Genomic DNA, 25,524 nt, shown 5'->3' with positions numbered 1-25,524 from the left:
AGCATGCTAACATAGGAATGAATGGGAGCAGCCGGTGTCGGCCCTGGCTGCGTGCCGGCTTCGTCCATTCATTCCTATGGGAGCGTGCTATTCGAATAGTACTCGCTCATTTCTAGTTATTATCAGAAAATTGTATATATTCATATATATAAAAAAAAACTTTTCTCACTGTTGCTTTCTGTTATAGATTATTAGAGGATTGTGTATATACAGTTATACAAAACTCATTGTTTTCTGTTATCATCCATTATCAAGAGAATTGTTTTCAGAGGATTTCCAGAGATTATACTTGAGATCGCTTTTGCTGGGGTCAAAGGAAACGTGTTTGTTTTATGAAAACCAGGCCAAACAGCAGCAGATGGGTGTAAGCTGACACTGGGTCAGGTTTTATTGATAGGGTTGCAAGTATACGGAAAATAAAACAGCAACAAAAGAAAATCATTGGCTGTGTGGCACTTACTAAAACATGAAATAACCTTAGCTAGGTCACAAACCAAATAACGTTCAATAACCTCTTGTTCACATGTGGCTCTCATGCCTCGTTCACATCTGCGTTTGGTAATCCGTTAGGGGAGTCCACATGGGGAATACCAAATGCACTGGTAAGCGGTGTGCAGTGAAAGCACACGGAACCCATAGACTATAATGGGGTCCGAGTGCATTCCATGTGCTGCCCGCACAAATCATGCATACATGAAAGTTGATTGTGAAGTACTTTTCTGTCCGCAAGTTCCGTGCAGACACCGCACAGACCCCATTATAGTCTATGGAGTCCGTGTGCTTTCACTGCACACCGATTAAACATGCATTTGGTATTCCGTTCGGGGGTTCCCAATGCCGACTCCCCATTACCAAATGCAGATATGAATGAAGCATCACACAGACAGGTTTTCTGCATACCCAGGTAGAGGTAAAGAGCTGCCCTTCTAGTCTCTCTTAAATACCCTCCCTTTGTAAATTGACTAATTAATAAGCAGGTGAGGCCTCTGCCGGCTACTTCACATAGGAGAAGAATCTGGGAGAAATATACCTCGCCTCCACAAACCATCCAAGATTTACTGGTTTTTATTTTCTCTGTTATCTATTAGTCATTATCAGAGAATTGTATATATACATATACTATATAGCACTCACTCACTGTTGGTCTCTGTAATCAGTCTCTATCATGCATACAACACTGGCTTACTGTTGTTCTCTGTTATAAGCCATTATCAGATGATTGCATCCAGAGCATATATATATATAAGTGTCAAGTCATGCACTTTACTACATAACCCTACATTGGAAGGTACAATTGAATGGTCAACTATAACAGCCATTCAAATTAGCTCTTTCATTTTCAAAGGAATCATAGAAAGATGGATGGATTTGTTTCTTTCCACAATGTTGGATAATCATCTTCCATTACATACTGGGTATTCAAGTTAGTAATAAAAAAGTGTCTGTGATGTTTATGATGGTTCAGGCCGTCCAGTGTGTCCTCAAACCCCTGTCTACTTACTGCACAGCTACTTGCCCTACCTTTCCCTTCAAAGTCTGTAATCAGTTAGGGAGCCTGCACACGGAGTAAAACTCGTTCAGAGTGAGCGGCGTAAAAAAACAGATCCCATTGACTTGAGTGGGTGCCGGCATACGCACGTATCACATTGAAAGCAATACGTAAAAAAGCCTCCCATTGATTTCAATGTGATATGAGCGTGTGCTGGCACCAACATAAGTCAATGGGATCTGTTTTAACGCCGCTCACTCTGAATGAGTTTACGTTCAGAATTGAAATCAATGGGAGACTTTTTAACCCATTGCTTTCAATGTGTCACATGCGCTAAATGAAACCCATTGAAGTTAATAGGATTCTGTTTTGCAGCGCTGATCCTTACACGAGTTATCGTGCAAGAATCAGTGCCGTGTTACATCGTGTGAATGCACCCTTACATGATGAACATGTGCAAACCAATATCATTCTATGGTCGTACAACAATGGGATCATGTACTCAAATGCATCCCAAATATGCAGCTGAAAATACTCTGTTTGGCTCTACTGTACAGTAGACTAAAACAAAAGAAAAGTGGTTTATATTACACCCGATTTTATAGATCATATTGCTATATGTGATGACAACTGTAGCACCCTGAGATGCATGAAGGTATAATGCAGTCCGTATTCCCCTCTATACTACTCATTATGATTACATTACAATCAGTTCCCATAATCCTCCAGTTTATCTATCTTAAAGAACCGCATGTGCTATCAATCTTCAGTCAGTAAAAGGTATTTTTCTGTATTGCTTATTTTTAAAGTGGACATGAATCATGAAATAATGGTCTGCAGAAAAGGAAGAATGTACGTAAGCCGTCACAGAGAATGACTCATTTACCTACAAAACAACTGAAGAATCTTGTGAACTTGACACTTTGCTAGGAAGTGCTATAATAGGATTATACTTGCCACTCTGTGCAAATTCTGTGCATAACTGACAGGTTCCTGCATCGCTACGGGGCGTTCAAAGATGGAGCAGAAGATTGGAGCGTTGCCTTCACTTCCATGGAAGACGATTAGCAGGGTAGATCTATTCCACAGCTATTGTATTTCCTTCATAAAAAGTATATAATGAAAAAAATAGTCAAGTATTTTCCATTGTAGTCAAATATATTATAGTTTTCAACTTCTATAATTCTGCTTTTTTTTCAGCGCTAAAATTCCACAACAAATTCCTCACCATCTTCCTCCGTGTGAATGGACCCTTAGGCATCACATAGTGGATTAAAGCAAAAAGAGCTACAGGAAAAACTGCATCCGATGTACAGTGACTGAAAAAATGCTGTGTGGTTCCACCCCCTCAGGCCCAACATTGTGTTCCGCAGCAAAAAAGTTCTGCAGGGGTTCTTCTTTCAGCATTTTGCATAGAAAGTTTGCAGAGGTTTCTGCTTCAATTATAACTATAGGTAAACCTTGGGCGTTTCCATAGGTGTAATTGACATGACAGCTTTGGAAAACGCAGTGTTACCGTAAAGTGGGGATGTGAATCGCTAGAATCCTATCCACTTTGCTGTGACTGTAAAACACCGCATTTTTTTCTGCGGTGTTTCTGCCTCAGGAAAACCGCAGCATTTATACCACATGGGGTGCCACATGGGGTTTCCAGGACTTTTTAAGGAAATGTCGTCAATTGTGGGTCCAACAACTGGGACCCCTGCAAACAAGCTGTTTAAATTGAAGGCCACGCAACATCATATCACTTGGTCACATGCTTAGTTCCATCGAAGTGAATCAACTAAGCGGTGATAAGCTTGGTAAGTACTGAAAAAGCTGCAACGTTCTCCTGGCTGTGCAGCCTCTCCACACAACTGTTTGGCAGGGGTCTTGCGTGTTGCATCAATAATGGTACTTAATTTATGATGACCTGTTCTAAGGTCACTTATAAATTTATAATCCCCATTAGACTAAGGCTCCATTCTCACGGAGTAACGCAGCTCTCATTTAGACACGTATACACGCGTAAGAGCGCGGCACTTCAAAACAGATCCCATTGATTTCAATGCGTTACGCGCGTAAGCCGGCACCCATTGAAATCAATGGGATCTGTTTTGAAGCTCCGCGCTCTGACACATATATACATGTCTAAATGAGCGGCGCGTTACTCTGTGAGAGCGGAGCCTAAGTCCCCGCATTGTGGAAACACAACGTTTTTGGCTGTTGAGTAAAGCCATTAACGCCCCCACACTTTATAATGACCCTAAGTTTCCCCACAAATAATGGACACTATAAACGATCAGGAGATTCTGGTTAATCCCATCCACACATTACAGAAAAAAAAATCTTGCTTTATTGAAAATCGCAGCATGTCTTTTATACCTGCGGGAACATTATAGGTATAATAAGGGCAAAAAGTCCGCAGAGGAAAACTCTATGAAAATGCAATGAAAAATGCTGCAGAAAAAAATGCCATGCTGAGTTTTTTCTGCAATGTTCTAAGGCTGAGGCCCCACATTGCGGAAATGTAGCTTTTTTTGTTGCAGATTTTGTTGTGTTTTTTTTTGCCAAAGCCAAGAATGGCGACAAAAAGAATGGAAATTATATAGGAAATTCTAAGGGTCAGTGCACACAGTTTTTTGGCGCTGATTTTGACACTGAATCCGCCTCAAATCAGCCTCCAAAAAAGCCTCCCAATAGAGCTCTTTCTTTCTTTTTTTTTTTTTTTAAATGTAGATTGTGAGCCCCACATAGAGCTCACAATGTACATTTTCCCTATCAGTATGTCTTTGGAATATGGGATGGAAATCCATGCAAACACGGGGAGAACATACAAACTCCTTGCAGATGGTTTTGGCGGAATTTGAGCACCAGGACTCCAGCGCTGCAAGGTTGCAGTGCTAACCACTGAGCCACCGTGTGGCCCCCCAATAGAGCTCTTTCACACGGCCATTATTTACTGTCATGTGAATGTAACCTAAGGCTGAAGCCCTATGTGGCATAAACGGTGGTTAGGTTGTGGCGAAAACACTGCGTCAAAAACTGCAGAGCTTTACAGTATCTGCAAAATGGATGTAAAATGCAAATCCCATCCCCACATTGCAGAAAAATACCCACAGTGGAAATTGTGTGATTTTCCAAAAACATTGTGTTTTGGAACCTATGTCCCTATTATACCTATACAGAAAAACACCAACGTTTCCGTAGGTATAACATTGAGATTCTGCAATTTCCAAAAAAAGGAAATTTTCTGCTGCATTTTTGCAACATGGAGCCCCAGCCTAAGGCCTCACGTAGTAAGACGCTTAAAAAAAATGCTGCCGAAAAAAATGCAGTGAAATCATGCTTTTTTTCTCCAATGTTTTTCATTGCAATCTTGCAGAGTTTTCTCCTGCAGACTTTCTTCCTCTATTATCCCTATACAGAAAAACGCCAGTATTTCTGCAGGTTTCCTTGGCATGCTGCGTTTTTGAAAACACACCTTTCCACTGCTAATTTGTTTTCTGAAAATTTTTAGCAAGAATCTCATCCGATTTGTAGGTGGAAGCATACTCGGTCATGTACATGGGGTCAAAGCCTTGATTTTTACATAAACCCCCCAAAAACTTAGAAATATTCTAACCACACATTCAAAAAAGGCAAATTTCCCAGTGTTATGTCCTTTCATAGAGCCCGATGGTCCTTTAGTACCGACTTTCCCTGTGTATATTTACTTCTCTGTAAGGGTAAGTTCACACGGGGGTTTTTTGGACCGGATTTTTACACGGAGGCCGCCTCAGAATCCGGTCCAAAAAATGGATAGCCGCGACTGGATGCGGCATTCCACTCCGGATTAGGCCCGTTCATTTGGGGGGAGTGTCGCACAGCGGATGCTGCAGTGGATTCCGCCACAGAATTTGCGGCAAGAAAGGGCAGGTTGCTTCTTTTTTCCATGAGCGGCACAAAACCGCTAGCAGAAAAAAGGGGTGAACGGCTCCCACTGAAGTCAATAGGAGGCATTTTTTGGAGACGGATTCTGAGGCGGATTCTGCATCAAAATACAGTCCAAAAAACCCTGCGTGAACTTACCCTAAGTCACTGACATATTGTTCAGGTTTTAAACAAGCTATACATTGACCCATAATCTGCGCTGTAGACGTCTGAGCCTTACATAAGATATCCACAGGTCCTCGGGTGACAAACTGAATGAATTATTCTATTCTTGGAATTCTGACAATCTAATACTTGCAGAATGGTTTATGGAGAGAGGTGCCTTCTGTACTTCATACGTGAAAGAAGGGAAGTCGGCAATTTAATGAATTTCTGAAGTTCACGCACTGAGCACTGACAAAGCTTTAATGTGAAGAGAGTTGTACATGTCATAATGCAGACACAAAAGCTTTGAAAGGTGCCACAGGTTACCTTTGACCTCGAGAGTGCTTTGTACTTCTCCAGTGCATCTGTCATGCCAGGAGGTGAGAACTTTGCAGATTTTACAACAATTAGCCTGAAATGCTTTGGTCAGGAACCTGATCCTTATCCTTTGTAATTTGCGCAGAGTTCACCAGGTTGTCATATTTTGTAAATTACCGGTGTCAGGCTTGGAGTCAATGGCAGTGTAATATATTTGTTAGGCATGATTGGAGGACAGGGTTTTTCTTGGTATATTATGTGTGCATCTTGTTAAAAAAAATAATATTTTTTGACTCAAAAATGGCAAATCAACAAATGTAAGCAATGGGACTTTTATTCTTTTCTTTTTGTTTGGGTCCAGTCTTAGGCTGGGTACAGATGTTAAAAACAATGGGTGCCGGTCATTTCCTTTTTCCGCGAGCAGTTTGTTCCCGCTCACAGAAAAAAAAGAAGCGACATGCCCTTTCTTCAGGCGGATTCCGCGGCTGATTCAGCCGCAAACATCCGCCTCGCGACACCTCTCTCCCGACTACACCCATTCATTTGAGCCTAATCAGGAGTGGAATGCAGCGACTGGATGCCGGCGCACTGCACTGGCATCCAGGTGCGGCTAGCCGTTTTTTGGTCCGGAATCTGAGGTGGCCTCCGAGTCAAATTCCGGACAAATAAACCCCGTGTGAACCCAGCCTTTGGGTCTATTCACAGTTTTTTTGTGAGGAAAAAATCCGCTTCAGGAATTAGGAAATGGTTTTTTGAAGCAGTTTTTTGAGGCTTTTTTAATTTTTGTTTATTATATCTCCAGCACAGTGTATGGACCTTGAAAAAACCACTAGCGGTTTTTCCGCACAGTGTTTGCCAATTCTGCGCCAAATCTGCACCGAAAACCGCGACATGGATTCTCCGCCTCCCATTGACTGCATTGGTTTTTGCAGTCGGAATCCGCCTGAAGGAAGCTTTTTTTCCACTAGTGGAAAAATAAAGCGAGCGGAAGCCATAGAGAAGACTTCTCGGAGGATCCAGCCCGACCCTCACTCGTGGACTTGGTAAGTATAATTTGATCGAACGTTGCCTACCCCTGAAACGAGCATTTTCTCCCCATAGACTATAATAGGGTTCGATAGTCGATTCGAGTAGTCGAATATTGAGGGGCTACTCGAAACGAATATCGAATTTCGAACATTTTACTGTTTGCTCATCTCTAGTAAGGATGGCTTCACAGATGTGCTCAGTTTCTGTTGGGGGATTCCGTACCCCATTGTGCTTGAAAGCAGGACTTTTCTCTCTACATTTTTTAGGTGGAAACCTAGCAGAGCCCATGGTGTCACATGACCCACAGGATATACTAGCAGTAATACCATAAAATACACATCAATATTAAATCAAATCTAAATAAATAAAGACACGACAACTTTTTAGTGGTGTAAAACTTGGCTGTGATGTTTTATTAAGGGGTTACCAACATAAATTATTAAATATTTTAATGAACCAATAATAATAATTGATAGATAAATAAACAAATACATAAATAATCAAATAAATACACAACCATAACAACAATAATTTGACTTGACCATCAAGTCCACCCAGCAGTAGCTGGGCGACTAACACCCCCTCTAATAAAACGTCACGGCAATTCTGATAACCCAAACCAATAGGGTGGGCGCTGCCTTTCTTCCTCAGATGATTCTACTCAGGGAAACTGGCACACAATTACAGCTGAGCTGTCTTTTATGTACAAATCTGCCGCCACTGGAAACATCTGTCCAATCATCTGTTGACCTGGTTGCTAGGCAGAACATCTGTAATCCAATCAGCTGATGACCCGTTACTGGGCAAAACATCTGGAAACTTCTAGAACCTGCTCGTGCTGGACACAGCTGACCTTGCTTAACCCCATGGTAAGCACCATTCGTAGATTACCTCAGAAAATAGGGGAGGACATAATTAGAACAAACCAAATTATAAATTTACCACCAATTAATATTAATTTAACCAAAATTGCTTCCTGGGGACAGTGACACCATGCGCCCCCACCGTTATGTCACTTTTGGGGGGATTTTCATTATAGTCTATGGGATCTGTGGGTCTCTGCGGGCAACCACTTTATAAGCTGATTGGGTTTCCACTCTTCGGGTCCCCAAGCAGACCCAAGTGCAGGTGTGAACCGAGCAAAACAGTCCTGGCATGTAGCAGTCCGAAAGACTACAGACTATAAGGACATCCTTTGTGTAGTCTGATCTTGCAATTACGTATAACTCCACACCCCCTGACCTTTCTCCTTTCCAATCTGTAGAAAGTATGTTGCTGAAAATAATTTTACTGTATTATAAATGAAATGGAATTACAATGGCTGCAAACATTATACAAAGTTACAATACCAATTATAAGAAAAAGTGAACTTCTCCGATGCCAACGTTTCTTACAGAGTTGTAACCACCACAGTATGGTATATCAGTGGTATATACTGTATACTCAGTGCTTGATCGGCAGGAAACTGATAGTAGCAACACCTAGATGGCGAATTGCAGAACTAAGTGACGTGAAGCAACCACCTTAATGCCTTCCATAATACAGCTGCTCTCCTGATTTGGGTTATGTCCTAATGTAAATTTAGCCATATGTATCAGCTAGAGATGAGCGAATCAAAGTTAAGGAAGTGAAATTCAATCCAAATTTCAGGAAAACTTCGATTCGTCATTTTAGGTTCAGGCATTTCACATCATTCTTAGTGCAGGGAGAGACATCAGCAGGTGCCAAGGAAAGTGTTAGAAACAGAAAACACAGCAAAACTCTGGCGTTATCTGTTATAAAGCAATTATCTGTTATAAAGAGGAATGGCAGTTTTTTGTTAAGCCGCCAGGGGAAGTGAACATGGCTATAAGTTGAATCTGTGGGCAGAAGGTGAAGTGTGGCCAGGGTGCCAATGTCGACACTACAGTTCAGCCCTGCATCAACATATGCAGAATCTCCATAAAGTGGTGTGGGAGAATCATGGCTCCAATGTGGGGGTCCAGCCTGCACCAGGAACCATTGCATCGCCCAGAGGCACAAACCCTATTCCAGGCAGTTAAGGTTCCACCACCTCAGCCGAAGGAACTTGTGTGTCCTTCACATCATCTGCTGCTCATGATGCTCCAGCTGATAGACCTTCATTGCGTCAGCAATCGATCACCAAAGTGATTTTGAAGAGACAACAGTATGCGTGCACTCAATTTGCTGGTGCTGCAGTCACTCCCTTTCCAATTGGTGGACTCTGCACATTTCAGAGAACTGATGGCTTGTGCTGAGCCGAGGTGGAAAGTCCCAAGATGTCATTTCTTTGCCAAAAAGGCAGTACCAGCCCTGCACAAATATGTAGAACAGAAGGTGGAACAGTCCTTGAGCCTGTCAGTGTCTGCCAAATTGCATGGCAGCGCTCCCTGATGAGTTTGCATGTGGTAAGGTATTACGATGATACTCTGCACATTTTTGATTCAACATAGTTTTCATTACTTTATGTATCCGGGTATTTTCTCATTGCACGATATATTTTTTTGAAAATTATGTACTTTATAATATTGGGTGCATTGCTCATTTAATATTGGGTCATTTATGTTTACATATTTTGACATATTGTTGCTATGCATAGTATTATTTCAGCTATTCCCTTTATACATGCAAAATATGAATATAGTGTATATACCGTATTTTTCGGACTATAAGACGCACTTTTTTTCCTCCCAATATGGGAGGAAAATGTGTGTGCGTCTTATAGTCCGAATGCAGCGTGTGCAGCGTCTGTGTCCTGTCTATGAGAATCAAAAGGAGAGCAGCACGGTGCCTGCCTGCTCTGCCCCTCCTTCCCTGTCTGTGTCGCGTGTTTGCAGGAGCGAGATATGAGAGGCAGGGAAGTAGGGGCGGGCCAGACAGGTGAAGGAAGCATGGTTTCAAGCTTGCCGAGAAAACCACGCCTCCTTCTCCCGTCTGGCCTGCCCCTCCTTCACTGCCTCTCAGATCTGGCTCTTGCAATGAAGCCACACAGACAGGGAAGGAGGGGCGGGCCAAACGGGAGGAGGAGGCGTGGTTTTCTCGGCAAGCTCGAAACCACGCCTCCTTCACCCGTCTGGCCCGCCCCTACTTCCCTGCCTGTGTGGCTTAATTGCAGGAGCAAGATCTGAGAGGCAGTGAAGGAGGGACGAGCCAGATGGGTGAAAGAGGCGTGTTTTCAAGTTTGCTTAGAAAACCACACCTCCTTCACCCGTCTGGCCCGCCCCTTTTTCTCTTCTTGCATAGCTTCACTGCAGGGTGTCTCTTTCCATCCATGGATGAGAATAGATAGATAGATTAGATAGATTAGATAGATAGATATGTTCAAATCACCCCCATATCCCTAGAATACATATACAGTCCTATAAAAAAGTTTGGGCACCCCTATTAATCTTAATCATTTTTAGTTCTAAATATTTTGGTGTTTGCAACAGCCATTTCAGTTTGATATATCTAATAACTGATGAACACAGTAATATTTCAGGATTGAAATGAGGTTTATTGTACTAACAGAAAATGCGCAATATGCATTAAACCAAAATTTGACCGGTGCAAAAATATGGGCACCTCAACAGAAAAGTGACATTAATATTTAGTAGATCCTCCTTTTGCAAAGATAACAGCCTCTAGTCGCTTTCTGTAGCTTTTAATCAGTTCCTGGATCCTGGATGAAGGTATTTTGGACCATTTCTTTCTACAAAACAATTCAAGTTCAGTTAAGTTTGATGGTCGCCGAACATGGACAGCCCGCTCTCAAATGATCTGAAAACAAAGATTGTTCAACATAGTTGTTCAGAGGAAGGATACAAAACGTTGTCTCAGAGATTTAACCTGTCAGTTTCCACTGTGAGGAACATAGTAAGGAAATGGAAGACCACAGGGACAGTTCTTGTTAAGCCCAGAAGTGGCAGGCCAAGAAAAATATCAGAAAGGCAGAGAAGAAGAATGGTGAGAAGAGTCAAGGACAATCCACAGACCACCTCCAAAGAGCTGCAGCATCATCTTGCTGCAGATGGTGTCACTGTGCATCGGTCAACAATACAGCGCACTTTGCACAAGGAGAAGCTGTATGGGAGAGTGATGAGAAAGAAGCCGTTTCTGCAAACACGCCACAAACAGAGTCGCCTGAGGTATGCAAAAGCACATTTGGACAAGCCAGCTTCATTTTGGAAACAAAGATTGAGTTGTTTGGTTATAAAAAAAAAAGGCGTTATGCATGGCGTCCAAAAAAAAACAGCATTCCAAGAAAAACACTTGCTACCCACTGTAAGATTTGGTGGAGGTTCCATCATGCTTTGGGGCTGTGTGGCCAATGCCGGCACCGGGAATCTTGTTAAAGTTGAGGGTCACATGGATTCCACTCAGTATCAGCAGATTCTTGAGAATAATGTTCAAGAATCAGTGACGAAGTTGAAGTTACGCCGGGGATGGATATTTCAGCAAGACAATGATCCAAAACACCGCTCCAAATCGACTCAGGCATTCATGCAGAGGAACAATTACAATGTTCTGGAATGGCCATCGCAGTCCCCAGACCTGAATATCATTGAACATCTGTGGCATGATTTGAAGCGGGCTGTCCATGCTCGGCGACCATCTAACTTAACTGAACTTGAATTGTTTGTCCAAAATACCTTTATCCAGGATCCAGGAACTGATTAAAAGCTACAGGAAGCGACTAGAGGCTGTTATCTTTGCAAAAGGAGGATCTACTAAATATTAATGTCACTTTTCTGTTGAGGTGCCCATACTTTTGCACCGGTCAAATTTTGGTTTAATGCATATTGCACATTTTCTGTTAGTACAATAAACCTCATTTCAATCCTGAAATATTACTGTGTCCATCAGTTATTAGATATATCAAACTGAAATGGCTGTTGCAAATACCAAAATATTTAGAACTAAAAATGATTAAGATTAATAGGGGTGCCCAAACTTTTTCATAGGACTGTAAAACAAAAACATTACTGTGAAACACATACACATTTGGTATCCCTGTGTCCGAAAGCCCCCGATTCTATTTACATTGGTGAAATATTATATTATTAGGTTATTAAATATTTCACCAATTTTTTTTCCTTAAATTTTTTTTTTCCCTATTTTCCTCCTCTAAAACCTTAGTGCGTCTTATGGTCCGGTGCGTCTTATAGTCCGAAAAATACGGTATCTGTCCTGTCCATTTGTATGTATATGTGATTAGTTTATCCTATCAGTATGCCTTTTGGAGTGTGGGAGGAAACCCATGCAAATATGGGGAAAATATACAAACTTCTTGCAGATGTTGCCCTTTAGTGAGGATTCGAACCCAGGACTCCAGTGCTGCAGTGCTAACCACTGAGCCACCGTGCTGACACTGTTATTTTAAATAAAGAATCCTTTAAATAAAATATTAATTTCTGTTACAAACTTTGTTGTGGAATTGGCCTTTTGGCATTGTTGTTTAATCTTATGGGGCTCCATTTTCACCTTGATATAACTATTAGCCTATAGACTATACGGGGCAAGAAAATTATTATCTTACTCTCCCTCCAGCCGCAGCCACTACCAGCTTGGAGGGCTCAATTTATTACACAGGTATGTGAAAACTGATAGGTTTCGTTTGCAGAAACAGGTGATCCATAACTCCGATGGTTACCCCTCCATGCTGCTCAAAAAATAAAGGGAACTAATTAAATGAAATGAATGAATGAAATATTCTCATTGAATACTTTGTTCTGTACAAAGTTGAATGTGATGACAACAAAAAATCACAAAAATCATAAATGGAACTCAAATTTATTAACCAATGGAGGCCTGGATTTGGAGTTACCCCTAAAATTAAAGTGGAAAAACACACTAAAGGCTGATCCAACTTTGATGTAATGTCCTTAAAACATGTCAGTATGAGGCTTAGCAGTGTGTGTGGCCTCCACGTGCCTGTATGACCTCCCTACAACGCCTGGGCATGCTCCTGATGTGGTTGCGGATGGTCTCCTGAGGGATCTCCTCCCAGACCTGGACTAAAGCATCTGCCAACTCCTGGACAGTCTGTGGTGCAACGTGATGCCCAGTTCATCTCTGCCACCCACATGCTGCCATAGGACGCCAGCTACCCTCCATGAAACTCTAAGGTATCCACCAGTTACCTTAAAAAAACTCCTCAGGACAATATCTACCAGCAGGTGTTCTCACTTCACATCACTAATACTACTTCCACCAGAAAACATTCGCAGTTGGAAACACATCTACAGAACTTACGGTATCGGCAACTACTACATACCAAACTGGAGCTGTAGGAACTGTCCTCTCCCTCTCATTTTTTTGTATAAGCCGCTTGTCCATCATAACTATACCATACTATAACCTATCTATAGAACATCTGTGATGTGTTTCTTACTCTCCACCACACGTATTTGATAAATGCGATCGCCATCAATGGTCCTATGTATACCTCCACACGTAGACTTTCACTCTTGAGTCTGAGGAAGGCCACTAACGGCCGAAACGTTACTGTACAAGCTCTACATATGCACTTGTATCACGATTTATAATAAAGAATCCTTGCAAACGACTACATCTCCAGTGGGATCTATATTACAGTAAATACTTGAGGGGACTCTGTAGCTGTATATATCCTGAGGTAATACTACAGTATATATGATATATCAGCCATGTCTGCAGTGTCTATGGTAAATACATGAGGGGACTCTGACTGTATATAACCTGAGGTAATGCTGCAGTATATATGATATATCAGCCATGCCTGCAGTGTCTGTGGTAAATACATGAGCGGACTCTGTGGCTGTATATATCCTGAGGCAATGCTGCAGTATATATGATATATCAGCCATGTTTCCAGTGTGTGAGAGGATGAAGATGGAGGAGACAGGAAGTGACATCTATTCCTAAACTCCTGCCTCCCTACAGTAACACACTATATACTCCTAAAGCTGAATATACACAGATATACTCTTAAAGCTGAACCAGTCTGTATAAATCTATACAACTACTGCAGGAGTTATTAGTTCCCCCATCCCAAGGTCATGTCCCCCTTTGCTGATGGCTCTGTGGGTGTCTGACCAGGGCTTTGCAGTTTTAACTTCCCCTCTTCCTTCATGTCATGATGTGATAGCCGCCTTTTTCCACATTCCCCTTATCCCAGCCCTGCTGGTGGATCATATTGTATATAGGCTAGTGGAGTAAGGGAAGGTTTTAATTCCAGTATATAATGGAGCCCCCTGTATATATGGAAATGGACAAAAGGATATAGTGCTAGGTTTCATGAAAAACCTGTCTGAATAAATTAGTTCTTAATCTGAGATTAAAAGGTGTATAACATCGTGTATGACACTTTCCTGGATGCTAAAACCATGTCTAACCTATTTCTAGCGCAGTCAGACATAGAAATGACATAGTGATAGTAACAAGTATGTCTAAGGGACCGTGGATGAGAGGCAGTGAAATTGATTTACCTTAGGGCCCATTCACACGGAGTAACGTGCCATGTGACCTGGCACATATACGCCGTATGAGATTTTGCGGGCCGTATACGCTCCCATTAATTTCAATGGGATGCATTGAAAGGCACTTTAAAAAGTTGTGTTTTTGCAACAGGGGGCTTCAGTCTAAAAGTGGCAAAACAGTTTAAAATACCTCAGCACCATTGTGGCACAGAAAGGATGGCGCTAGTATACTTTATGTGTGTCGCATCCAGACTGATGTGCAATTTCACAGAATCTTCTGGACTGTCATTGACTGTAATCTCTCCCTATATCTGTCAGTCTAACTTTAAGGAGTTGTCCGGGATGAAATGGAATTTCTACACTAATTTAACCCCCCCTCCCCCTGCCTACTTTCTAAATTACATCCCAAATGTAAGGGCTCGTTCACATCTGCGCCTGGCACTCCGTTATGCAGGTTTCCGTTTCCTGCACAAAACAGAGGCAGGAGACGGAAATCTGCAGGACTCTTTCAAACTGATTCATTTGAATGGGTGAGAAAGCTGTCCGGCCGTGAGCGGCGGTGAGCGTTTTATGCTCTCCACCGCGAAACCAAGTTTTTTAATCCGGACACAGAGTCGGACATGCAGTACTCTGTGTCTGGATTAAAAAAAACGGTTTCACGGCGGAGAGCATAAAACGCTCACCGCCGCTCACGGCCGGACCCGGTCTGTGCTTTCCGTCTTCTTGCATGCAGAAGACGGAAACCACAGAACGGAGACCAGAACGCAGGTGTGAACCTAGCGTAAAGCACCATGGATATATAAATAAACAATAATAATACTTTAATATCCATATCCCTGGGGCGTTCCTGTAACCGCACCAGATTCATTTTATGATTATCCGCTGCCATTTTGTTTTCCTGTCTCCGGAAACAGAACATCACCAATACCCTCATCCTCCACCCCTTCATACTTACCTGTCTTCTTATCCAGAATTACTTATGCAGGGACGGCTCCTCCTCTTTGTTCAAATCTGCCGATGAGCGTGCAGGCCAGAGGAACCTTCCACACCTGCACAGTAGAGATGGATTGACGACTATTAGCGGGCGGGATAGCTTGAAAGACAGGGAGGGGGTGTGAGAGAGGGAGGGGGAGGGAGTGAGAGGGAGGTAGTGTGATAGCCTACAATGATGCATTACATGAGATAAGACAGCAGGAAACTACACCATGTAAACAAATGCAGAAGATACTAGGTGCTCCCACACTGTATTTGGGTGCAATTATTAACCCATTAATAGCACTAACAGAACTTTTTAAAAACAAAAAATCAGTGACCTCTACGCACAATCCTTTATGATTTATTGAGAGGCTGCTTGAAGGCTTTATTGGAAGGGCCTCCTGGTTCACATATCATGTAATTCTCCTGCTCTCTGCTTCTTCCTCAGGTTATACAGGATAGCAGACATTTTTTTCCAATTTGCCTGAATAGCAAATGTTTTGGTTTAGTCAGTAACTGTAATTTCTTTTGATTTCAAGTCAACTCTGTTCATTACAAACTAGTATACCCACCCTATATCTATTTAACCTACATGACAGGAAAACGTGAAAAAAAAATGAGACTCGGTTATTTGTTCTGTAGTAGTTTAAGTTCTTACCACTAGGTGGTAGTATAAGCATATCAATAAGAAGCTCCTTCTGTCCCCAGAATTTTTAAGGTTTTAGCTTTGTTGTAATGTTAGATTAGTAATGTAACGAGTGAACATCTACTTTATAGCTTCCATTTACAATAGTTTGAAGGCACAAATAGCCTACAGCCTGGTGTATTGCTGTCAAATATGATGGGATTGCTGATGGTGTCTTCAGCACAGGTGTGAACATAGCCTAAAATAACCAAATTTTTTTTTTTTTCACAGGAGCATTTATTGATCAGAAAGGTGAGATCATACAAGACAAGAGTGGCAGAAATACATCATCTAGCCATGGCCCTCTTCTCAAACTTGTTAGGACAGCCACAGGACATATATACAAATTTGTATAGGGGCAACATCTTATTAACCTCACAGATCCAAACAGATCTAATTGACCTATTAAGATGTTTCCGAGGATGACTTTCTTAGCCTAGTACAGTAGACATTTATAAAGGTCTTCATAACTACATAAGCAGGAAGGTCAATACTAACCCAAATAAGCTAAACCTGGGGTGGATTAAGAATACCAGGGACCTGAGCTATTCATAATTGGTCCTGTCCCCCTCCTTTCCCGATTCATGCCAAAGATGACAATACTGATCGTATGCAATCGCTGGAATCAGAGAAAAATCCATACCAGGTATGTCCAGTGATGTTTCCTTAGATTGTAGGTGTTCTTTTTCATGTTCTTCGTTCATTCGGTGCAGGCTGCCATAATGTTTCTCAGACATCTTAGGTACAGTACATTGTTTCATAGTGCTACCCACACAGTATAATGTCCCATAGTGGCCTTTCATGTAGCATATTGTCACATAGTGACCCTCCATACACTATAACGTCCTATAGTGGCCCCTGCTTACAGTATAATGTCCTATAGTGGCCCCTCCATATAGTATAATGTACTATAGTGGCCCCTCCATACAGTATAATGTCTTATAGTGGCTCCTGCATACAGTATAATGTCCTATAGTGGCCTCTCCATATAGTATAATGTCTTATAGTGGCCCCTCCATACAGTATAATGTCTTATAGTGGCTCCTGCATACAGTATAATGTCCTATAGTGGCCTCTCCATATAGTATAATGTCTTATAGTGGCCCCTCTGTATAGTATAATGTCCTATAGTGGCCCCTCCGTACAGTATACTGTCCTATAGTGGCCCCTGCATACAGTATAATGTCCTATAGTGACTCCTGCATACAGTATAATGTCCTATAGTGGCCTCTCCATATAGTATAATGTCTTATAGTGGCCCCTCTGTATAGTATAATGTCCTATAGTGGCCCCTCCGTACAGTAAACTGTCCTATAGTGGCCCCTGCATACAGTATAATGTCCTATAGTGACTCCTGCATACAGTATAATGTCCTATAGTGGCCCCTCCATACAGTATAATGTCCTATAGTGGCCCCACCATACAGTATAATGTCTCATAGTGGTCCCAATGTACAGTATAATGTCCTATAGTGGCCCCTCAATAAAGTATAATGTCCTATTGTGGCCCCTCCATACAGTATAATGTCCTATAGTGACCCCTCCATACAGTATAATGCCCTATAGTGGCCCCACCATACAGTATAATGTCCTATAGTGGCCCCTCCATACAGTATAATGTCCTATAGTGACCCCTCCATACAGTATAATGCCCTATTGTGGCCCCTCCATACAGTATAATGTCCTATAGTGACCCCTCCATACAGTATAATGCCCTATAGTGGCCGCACCATACAGTATAATGTCCTATAGTGACCCCTCCATACAGTATAATGCCCTATAGTGGCCGCACCATACAGTATAATGTCCTATAGAGGGCTAATTATACAAAAACAAAATAAAAAATCTGTAATCAGAAAATTAAAAGTATTAATCGGCATGTGGTTTATGTTAGTATAAAAATATAGGTGATTCTTTTCCTTAAAGGACCTTACTGTATACATGTGTATAAATGATAGACATAGTATTTTCTTTATAATTCTTTATTAGCCATTAATCCTTATATTCAGCAACCCCATAAACATCAAATTAATAAAATAAAAATAAATTTAAAGGAAAACTCCACCTTTGCAACACATACTAACTACAGTCTGCAGTGTAAGTTCACAGAACATGTTGCTGTGCAAATCCTTTACAATACTTATGTTCTGCTATATATCAATGATATATTTTATACTCCATTTGGACAGAATGCTGAGGAAATACTGCTGGATTCTTGTGAATTGTGGGAGCTTTAGCACAGTTAGGGATGTTCCAGGACTATGATATTGATTACTGTGGCCTCCTCACTAATTTGCAAGCACAGCGCCATTCATTGTATAGTGGCTGTGCTTGGTATTGCAGCTCAGTTATTTCATTTGAATGGCCTAAGCTGCAGCATGGTTATGTGACCAATTGACGTGATGTCACTGACTAAGAAGCGGTGGTGGAGCCCAATATCACAGGTCTGTAAAACCTCTCCAAGGCTCAGCCATTCAGTCACATGAATGTCTGTGGACAGCAGATAAACCATAGGGAATTTCTAAAAGGGAACCAGCAGAAGATTTAGTTTCAATGTGAATGTTAAAGGTTAAGAGTGTGACTTATAGATTTGCACAAGATAAGTAAAGGGGCAAAAACACAACAATTCTGATCTAGGACACTCCGTGAACTAGTGTGAAATATTGTTTGTGGAGTTTTTCTTTTAACAATATAGCTAGAAGATTATACTAAAATTAGCACAATTTAAAATACAATTCCTATAGACTACATAACAGATTGTTAAAGCACAACAAAATGTGGAAAACAAGCAGTATGGAATACAATTCTAATGCAATAAAGCACCTTCTATGTTCCAGTATAGTCATCTGGGCCATCCTTCTGTAGATTGTACAGGATACATAGCCACTGATGCAGAAAGATCTACCATAGTTTTATGCACCATAGTTTGAATGGAGTCGTCCTTGAGATTTCTGTCCCCCCCTTAGCACCATAGTGTTTTTCAAACCAAATAGGTCCAAAATGTTATTTTGAGTAATTTCCTATCATCAGCATCATCATATATTTGGAGCTTCATCTTAGGGCTCGTTCACATCTGCGTTCATCTGTCCTTATTGCAGGTTTCCGTTTCCTGCATAAAACAGATGCAGGAGACGGAAACCTGCAGGAGACTTTCTCACCCATTCATTTGAATGGGTGAGAAAGCTGTCCGGCCGTGAGCGGCGGTGAGCGTTTTGCGCTCTCCGCCGCGAAACCGGGTTTTATAATCCGGACACAGAGTCGGACATGCAGTACTCTGTGTCCGGATAAAAAAATCCGGTTTCGCAGCGGAGAGCCTAAAACACTCACCGCCGCTCACAGCCGGACCCGGTCTATGGTTTCCGTCTTCTGCCATGCAGAAGACGGAAACCATAGAACGGAGACATGAACGCAGGTGTGAACCCAGCGTTACTGATACAGTTCTTCAAGCCTCCAAGCAACACACATAGGGCCTTATGTATCATGGATTGTTTACTGGTGTACAACCCATGAAAAAAAGTAGCAAATTTTGGTTTTACTCAAAAACTTTTTTCTTACATCGAGCAAGACACATTCTTAAAGGGTGAACATTGGCAGACATTCTGAAAATCACAATGTCTGATGCTGGATGATAAAACCAGTGCTCTTTAGACTCTTAATCTAAGTTTATACCACTGAATAGTTGACAACATTTTGGCATAATTTGTTGTATTTTCACATTTAAAGTGTATCTCCCATTATAGAATATTTTTTTCAAGTGAGTATAAGACACTCTGTAATACACTTTATTACAGAAATATGTTTCCTTCATCGGACTGAACTACATTTTATTTATTATTCTATGGAGAGGACAGGGAGAGGAGAAAGCTGCTGAAAAAGTGGCCAAATAGCTGCAGCTGCTAAATTTGGCTACATTGTGAGTCAGAGGTCTTTTAATACTATGTGTTTCAAGATAACAGCCTAACCCCTCGTTCACATGTGTGTTTGGTAATCCGTTCGGGGAGTCTGCATGGGGAACCCCCCGAACGGGCTATCAAATGCATTTGAAAGCGGCGTGCAGTGAAAGCACACAGATCTCATAGACCCGTGATGGCAAACCTATAGCACGGGTGCCAGAGGTGGCACTCAGAGCCCTCTCTTTGGGCACCCATCCTTTGAACAGAATATACTGTGTGGGCCACCATGCAGCAGATTATACTGTGTGGGGGCCACTGTGAAGCAGATTATACTGTGTGGGGGCCACTGTGCAGCAGATTATACTGTGTGAGGGCCACTGTGAAGCAGATTATACTGTGTGAGGGTCAGTGTGAAGCAGATTATACTGTGTGGGGGCCACTGTGCAGCAGATTATACTGTGTGAGGGTCAGTGTGAAGCAGATTATACTGTGTGGGGAGCACTGTGAAGCAGATTATACTGTGAGGGGACCACTGTGAAGCAGATTGGACTGTCTGGGGGTCACAGTGGAGCAGAAAGCCCCATTCGTATGACCATATTTTGCAGGTCTGTAATTGTGTGCAATTGTGGATCCGCACATTATTAAGGTTAAATTGCCGTGTTGGCACTCTGTGATAAATTAGTGGGTTTGGGGTTGTACTGTAGTTTGGGCACTCGGTCTCTAAAAGGTTCGCCATCACTGCCATAGACTATAATGGGGTCCATGTGCTTGCTGCAAGATCTCTGCACGAATCATGCGGACAGGGAAGTAGATTGTGAACTACTTTCCTGTCCACATGTTCCCTGCGGAAATCTTGCGGCCAGTACACGGTCCCCTTTATAGTCTATGGTGTCAATGTGCTTTCACTGCACACCGCTTGCAAATGCGTTCGGTAGTCTGTTCCCCATGCAGACTCCCTGAATGGATTACCAAACGCAGATGTGAACGAGGGGTCACTGCAGAGAATGAGACAATAAATCAAGTAACAGTCTACTTTCCCTCTCTTTCCCATAGAGTTCTGGTGAGAGACGGATATGAAGAGAGACAGACTCAATATAAATAAACAGTCAGAGTGAAGATAAGGAGATGGAGAGCAGCTTAATAAGTGGAGAAGAAAACATATTTCTTTAATAAATTGAGACATATTGTAAAGTTTATTTTATTCACCTGTACTATTTATTTATGGAGTGTATTAGAGGGAGTTCACACGGAGTAACGTGCCGCGTGATGTGGCACGTATACGCCGTGTGAGATTTTGCGGGCCGTATACGCTCCCATTGATTTCAATGGGAGCGTGGATCGTAAACGCCGCATTATTTTGCGCCCGTGAATTTGCAATGAAATCAATGGGAGCGTATACGGCCCGCAAAATCTCACACGGCATATACGTGCCACATCACACGGCACGTTACTCCGTGTGAACTCCCCCATAGGGTGCATTCAGACTACGTAACGCCGGGCGTGTATGAGAGCCGTACACGCCGGCATTACGGCAGACTGCCGAACACTTCCCATTCACTTCAATGGGAGCGCTCGTAAACGCCGCTGTTACGAGCGCTCCCATTGAAGTGAATGGGAAGTGTTCGGCAGTCTGCCGTAATGCCGGCGTGTACGGCTCTCATACACGCCCGGCGTTACGTAGTCTGAATGCACCCTTATAATGTAGATTCTCTTTAAGCCATGCTCTTTTCCATTGACACTATGTCCACTTAGCAATGTTCACTTTTGTCAAATGAGTCAGAAAATTTCAAACTAGATGCATCAAACTGCTTTACTGTTTGGTATCTTTAATAGCATTGTTGAGTAGTAACTACAACAGTAAATCTGCCCTCATGTCTATGCAGGTTATTTAGTGCTCTATATTAAAAAAAAAATGTAACAAAAACCACTAGTAAAAAATCTAATTAAAAAGGAATCAGTAGAAAATGCGAAACTTAAAGAGGACCTTTCACCACTTTTGGGCACAGGCAGTGTTATATACTGCCGGAAAGCTGACAGTGTGCTGAATTCAGCGCACTGTCGGCTTTCCCGATCTGTGCCCGGTGTAAAGAGCTTACGGTGCCGGTACCGTAGTGCTCTATGGTCAGAAGGGCGTTTCTGACAGTTAGCCAGGAACCTCCTTCTGCTTCGCGGCGCCTATCGCGCTGTGCTGTGGAGCGGGGAGGAACTCCCCCCTCCCGCTCCTGATAATACTCGTCTATGGACGAGCTGTGTGAGCAGAGGGAGGGGGCGTTCCTCCCCGCTCCACAGCACAGTGCGATAGGCGCCGCGAGGCAGAAGGACGTTCCTGGCTAATGGTCAGAAACGCCCTTCTGACCATAGAGCACTACGGTACCGGCACCGTAAGCTCTTTACACCGGGCACAGATCGGGAAAGCCGACAGTGCGCTGAACTCAGCGCACTGTCAGCTTTCCAGCAGTATATAACACTGCATGTGCCCAAAAGTGGTGAAAGGTCCTCTTTAAATTGGCAACTAAATAGTCGTGATGTAGCAGTATTGCTTTTTCACTATTACTGATCAGTAGAAGGCAAAATAAAAGAATAGCATTTTTTTTCTAATTTTGTTAATTAAAAAATAATGATTTGGATAAGATCTATCTATCTATCTATCTATCTATCTATCTATCTATCTATCATTCTTCCTCTTTCCTGTGTATAACCATTATTTTTAGACAATTTGAAGTGTCAAAGTTATCTATCTCATCATATAAGTCATATAGGGTGGCTAGCCTTGTATAACATGATCCTCATACACCTGTCTAGCCACACTTTAGTTATTCATCATATCCGTCAAAGAGAGATATTAAACCGTTAAGTCTCAGCTAGGTCACAACACTCCTAAGAGAGTCCATAAGACCAGACTGGATTGGTAACACTTAACAGTTCATCCTCTTTATACTCGTGTTTGCTCTTCTTTATGCTCTTGTATTCACAGCAGTCTCTCATTCGTGACTGCTACAGTTGACTTTCCATACGGCAACAGTAGACTGTTGATTTTAGATCCAGTATCCAGATATTTCACCTTACGTTATAGTCTGTGCATTCACAAGTTCATAATATTCCCCTCGGTTTGACAGGAGTTGTTGATGAGTTCCCTTTTCTATGACCTTTCCGTTCTTCATAACGATAATGAGATCCGCATTCTGGACTGTGGACAGTCTATGAGCGATCAGGATACAAGTCCTTCCTTTCCGTGCTTGATCTAGAGCTTGTTGTACAATCTGATCGTGATAGAAAAGGATAATGTTCAAATGTGACCAGAATAAGCACAAACAATGAGAACATTCCTCTCGTAACATTAAAGGGGCTCTCTGAGCTTCACTTTCACCTCACTGGCCATCACTCACACGGTCTGATCGTAGCTCAGTTCCATTGAAGTGCAATACCAAACAGAGCAGCTATACAAATTTATAATGATAAATCATCAATCATTAACCCTAGAAATTTCCTTTAATGTTAAAGAGGAACTTTCACCAATTCCAGCATATTTTCATCGAGCAACAAAAGGTACTGCTCCACTGAATTCAGTAGTTGGAATTTTTTTCTGTAACCTTCATCGTTCTTAAGGAATGGGTCGGATTAGTTTTGGTGTCTGATGTATTAAGTAGGCTTTCTAATGACAACAGTTCCTTGTCTGCTCCTCTCTGAGACTACAAAGGCCACTTTAGCCATTGGGTCAGTGGTGCACTTGCATCGGGTCTTATGGTAGTGGGAGCCCCCGCAGGACAGCCCTGCTTTTAGAGTGCTTTCTTGGACTGCCTCGACTGTGTTGAGTACATTTGTGAAGCAGGGATCTATCCATGTCCCCTCCCACATCATCATTTGCCCCGTCTCTGTCACAAGTGTCCTGAGAGCAATCAGCACAATGTAGTGACATCACTTACATCCTGCCTGTTCCTCCTTGAAGACTCCATGATGGAGCAGAGAACAGGGAAATGGAGAAAGGTGAGTATTAAACTTTTATTTTCCTTTGTTTTTTTTGGTTGGTTTTTTCGATTCATTGTATTGAGTTCAATTGGCAGGGGGAAATTATATACTGCGGGGGCAACTTGAGGGGACAAGAAACTGTGGAGGACCACTGGGTGGGGACAGGTTAATGTCTAAGGGTCCATTTACACAGAGTTTTGTGGTGCTGATTTTGATGCTGAATCTGCATGAGAATCCACGTGCAAAAATAGCCTCCCATTCACTTCAATGGCAGGCTTTTTTCCACGTGGATTCTGACGCGAATTCAGCATCATAATCAGTGCCAAAAAACTCTGTGTGAGTTGGACCCTAAGGGGCCATTGGAGGCACAGGGTAATGTGTAATGGGCCATTATATTATATGGAGGAGCATTTGGCTGTGTGATGGACCATTGATTATATTGTATGAGGACTCTAAAGAGATGTTATACTATGCGGGAGCCACTGAGGGGGATTATAATTTGGAAGGGTCAGGTATGTCCAACTGGTCATGATGGGGGAGCCACTTATGAAACCTTAGCACTGGGGCCACCAAAGTGATAAAACTGTCCTGGACACCACCTACCTGATTGTAAAACACCTAATTATCATATCAGGCAAAAAAAAATTGTACATTTATTGCTCATTAACAGTGGGGTCTAGAGATACAATCCAACATCATAATTAGTGGAGTGAAGCCTAGCAAATGATGCAAAGAACTATAGTTGTTGGATATTGTGAAACACATACACAAATTGTAATACAAATGTTGTTTTATCCTCACCTTTTCACTTTCGTTGTCCAGTGCTGAGGTGGCTTCATCAAGCAGAAGAACTTTCGGGGAACGGATCAGCGCTCGGGCGATAGCGATTCTCTGTTTTTGACCTCCAGACAGCTGGGTGCCTTTACCTCCAACTGGAGTATTATATTTCTGAAGGAGAAGAAACACTTTAGCATGATAAGGCCCCAAGGACATCTGTATTAACAAGTCTCCTGTATTAATGACTTTTACTGATTTTTACATTCATAGATATACAGTATATGGCCCCATAATATGCTCTTTTATAAGGGTGCACATATGTTTTTTTTTCATAAATAACTTTGGAATCTGATACTGCTTTTAAGAGAGGATATGGCAGCTCATGATACCCTATGGTAAACCGAATACCCCTTGATTCTGTCATTCAGGACTGGGTGTGCCTCCTAACAGATTTAGAGCATCATTGGGTGCACAAGCCTAAGATCAGTGTCAGAAGGCCAAACCACAGATTCTGGCTCCTCTCTTTTTCTCCTGCTACAACTCCACCTCCTTTATAAATGGCTGACAACCATGGTCAGAAAGACACAGTAAAGCTAGTGAAAAAAGTATTGAATTTCATTGAAAATGAATCAGCAGCAAATCTAATTCATTAGACAATATCAATAATTACATAATATAATTAAAAATGAATAATAATTGTATTTTGAAGCCAGAGTGAGAAACATTATTCCGACTTTGACTCCACCAAAAACTTGTCCACAAATGACTCCACGACTCCAACTCTTAGGGTAAGTTCACACTGGGTTTTTTGGTCAGGATTTTGAGGTCATATTCGCTTCAAAATCCTGACCAAAAAGACGGCTCCCATTGAAATCAATGGGAGCCGTTCAGGTGTTTT

General features: G+C 42.1%; 1 protein-coding gene across 1 annotated transcript in view; it reads right to left on the bottom strand.

Annotated features, from left to right (window-relative positions):
• Positions 1 to 22,575: 22,575 nt before the first annotated feature.
• LOC142200854 (ATP-binding cassette sub-family B member 5-like) overlaps positions 22,576 to 25,524 on the bottom strand; it is a 28,159-nt gene continuing 25,210 nt past the window's right edge. The window contains exons 26-27 of the mRNA XM_075271497.1: positions 24,651 to 24,797; positions 22,576 to 23,143 (exon numbers count right to left, since the gene is read on the bottom strand). Of these exons, the coding sequence (XP_075127598.1) occupies positions 22,946 to 23,143; positions 24,651 to 24,797 (345 nt within the window). The 3' untranslated portion in view covers positions 22,576 to 22,945. The remainder of the gene's footprint in view (positions 23,144 to 24,650; positions 24,798 to 25,524) is intronic.

Source organism: Leptodactylus fuscus, chromosome 4, assembly GCF_031893055.1.
Source record: "Leptodactylus fuscus isolate aLepFus1 chromosome 4, aLepFus1.hap2, whole genome shotgun sequence".
Classification (NCBI taxonomy): domain Eukaryota; kingdom Metazoa; phylum Chordata; class Amphibia; order Anura; family Leptodactylidae; genus Leptodactylus; species Leptodactylus fuscus.
Note: the sequence above shows the minus strand (reverse complement) of the source record. Positions and strands in the feature narration are given on the sequence as shown.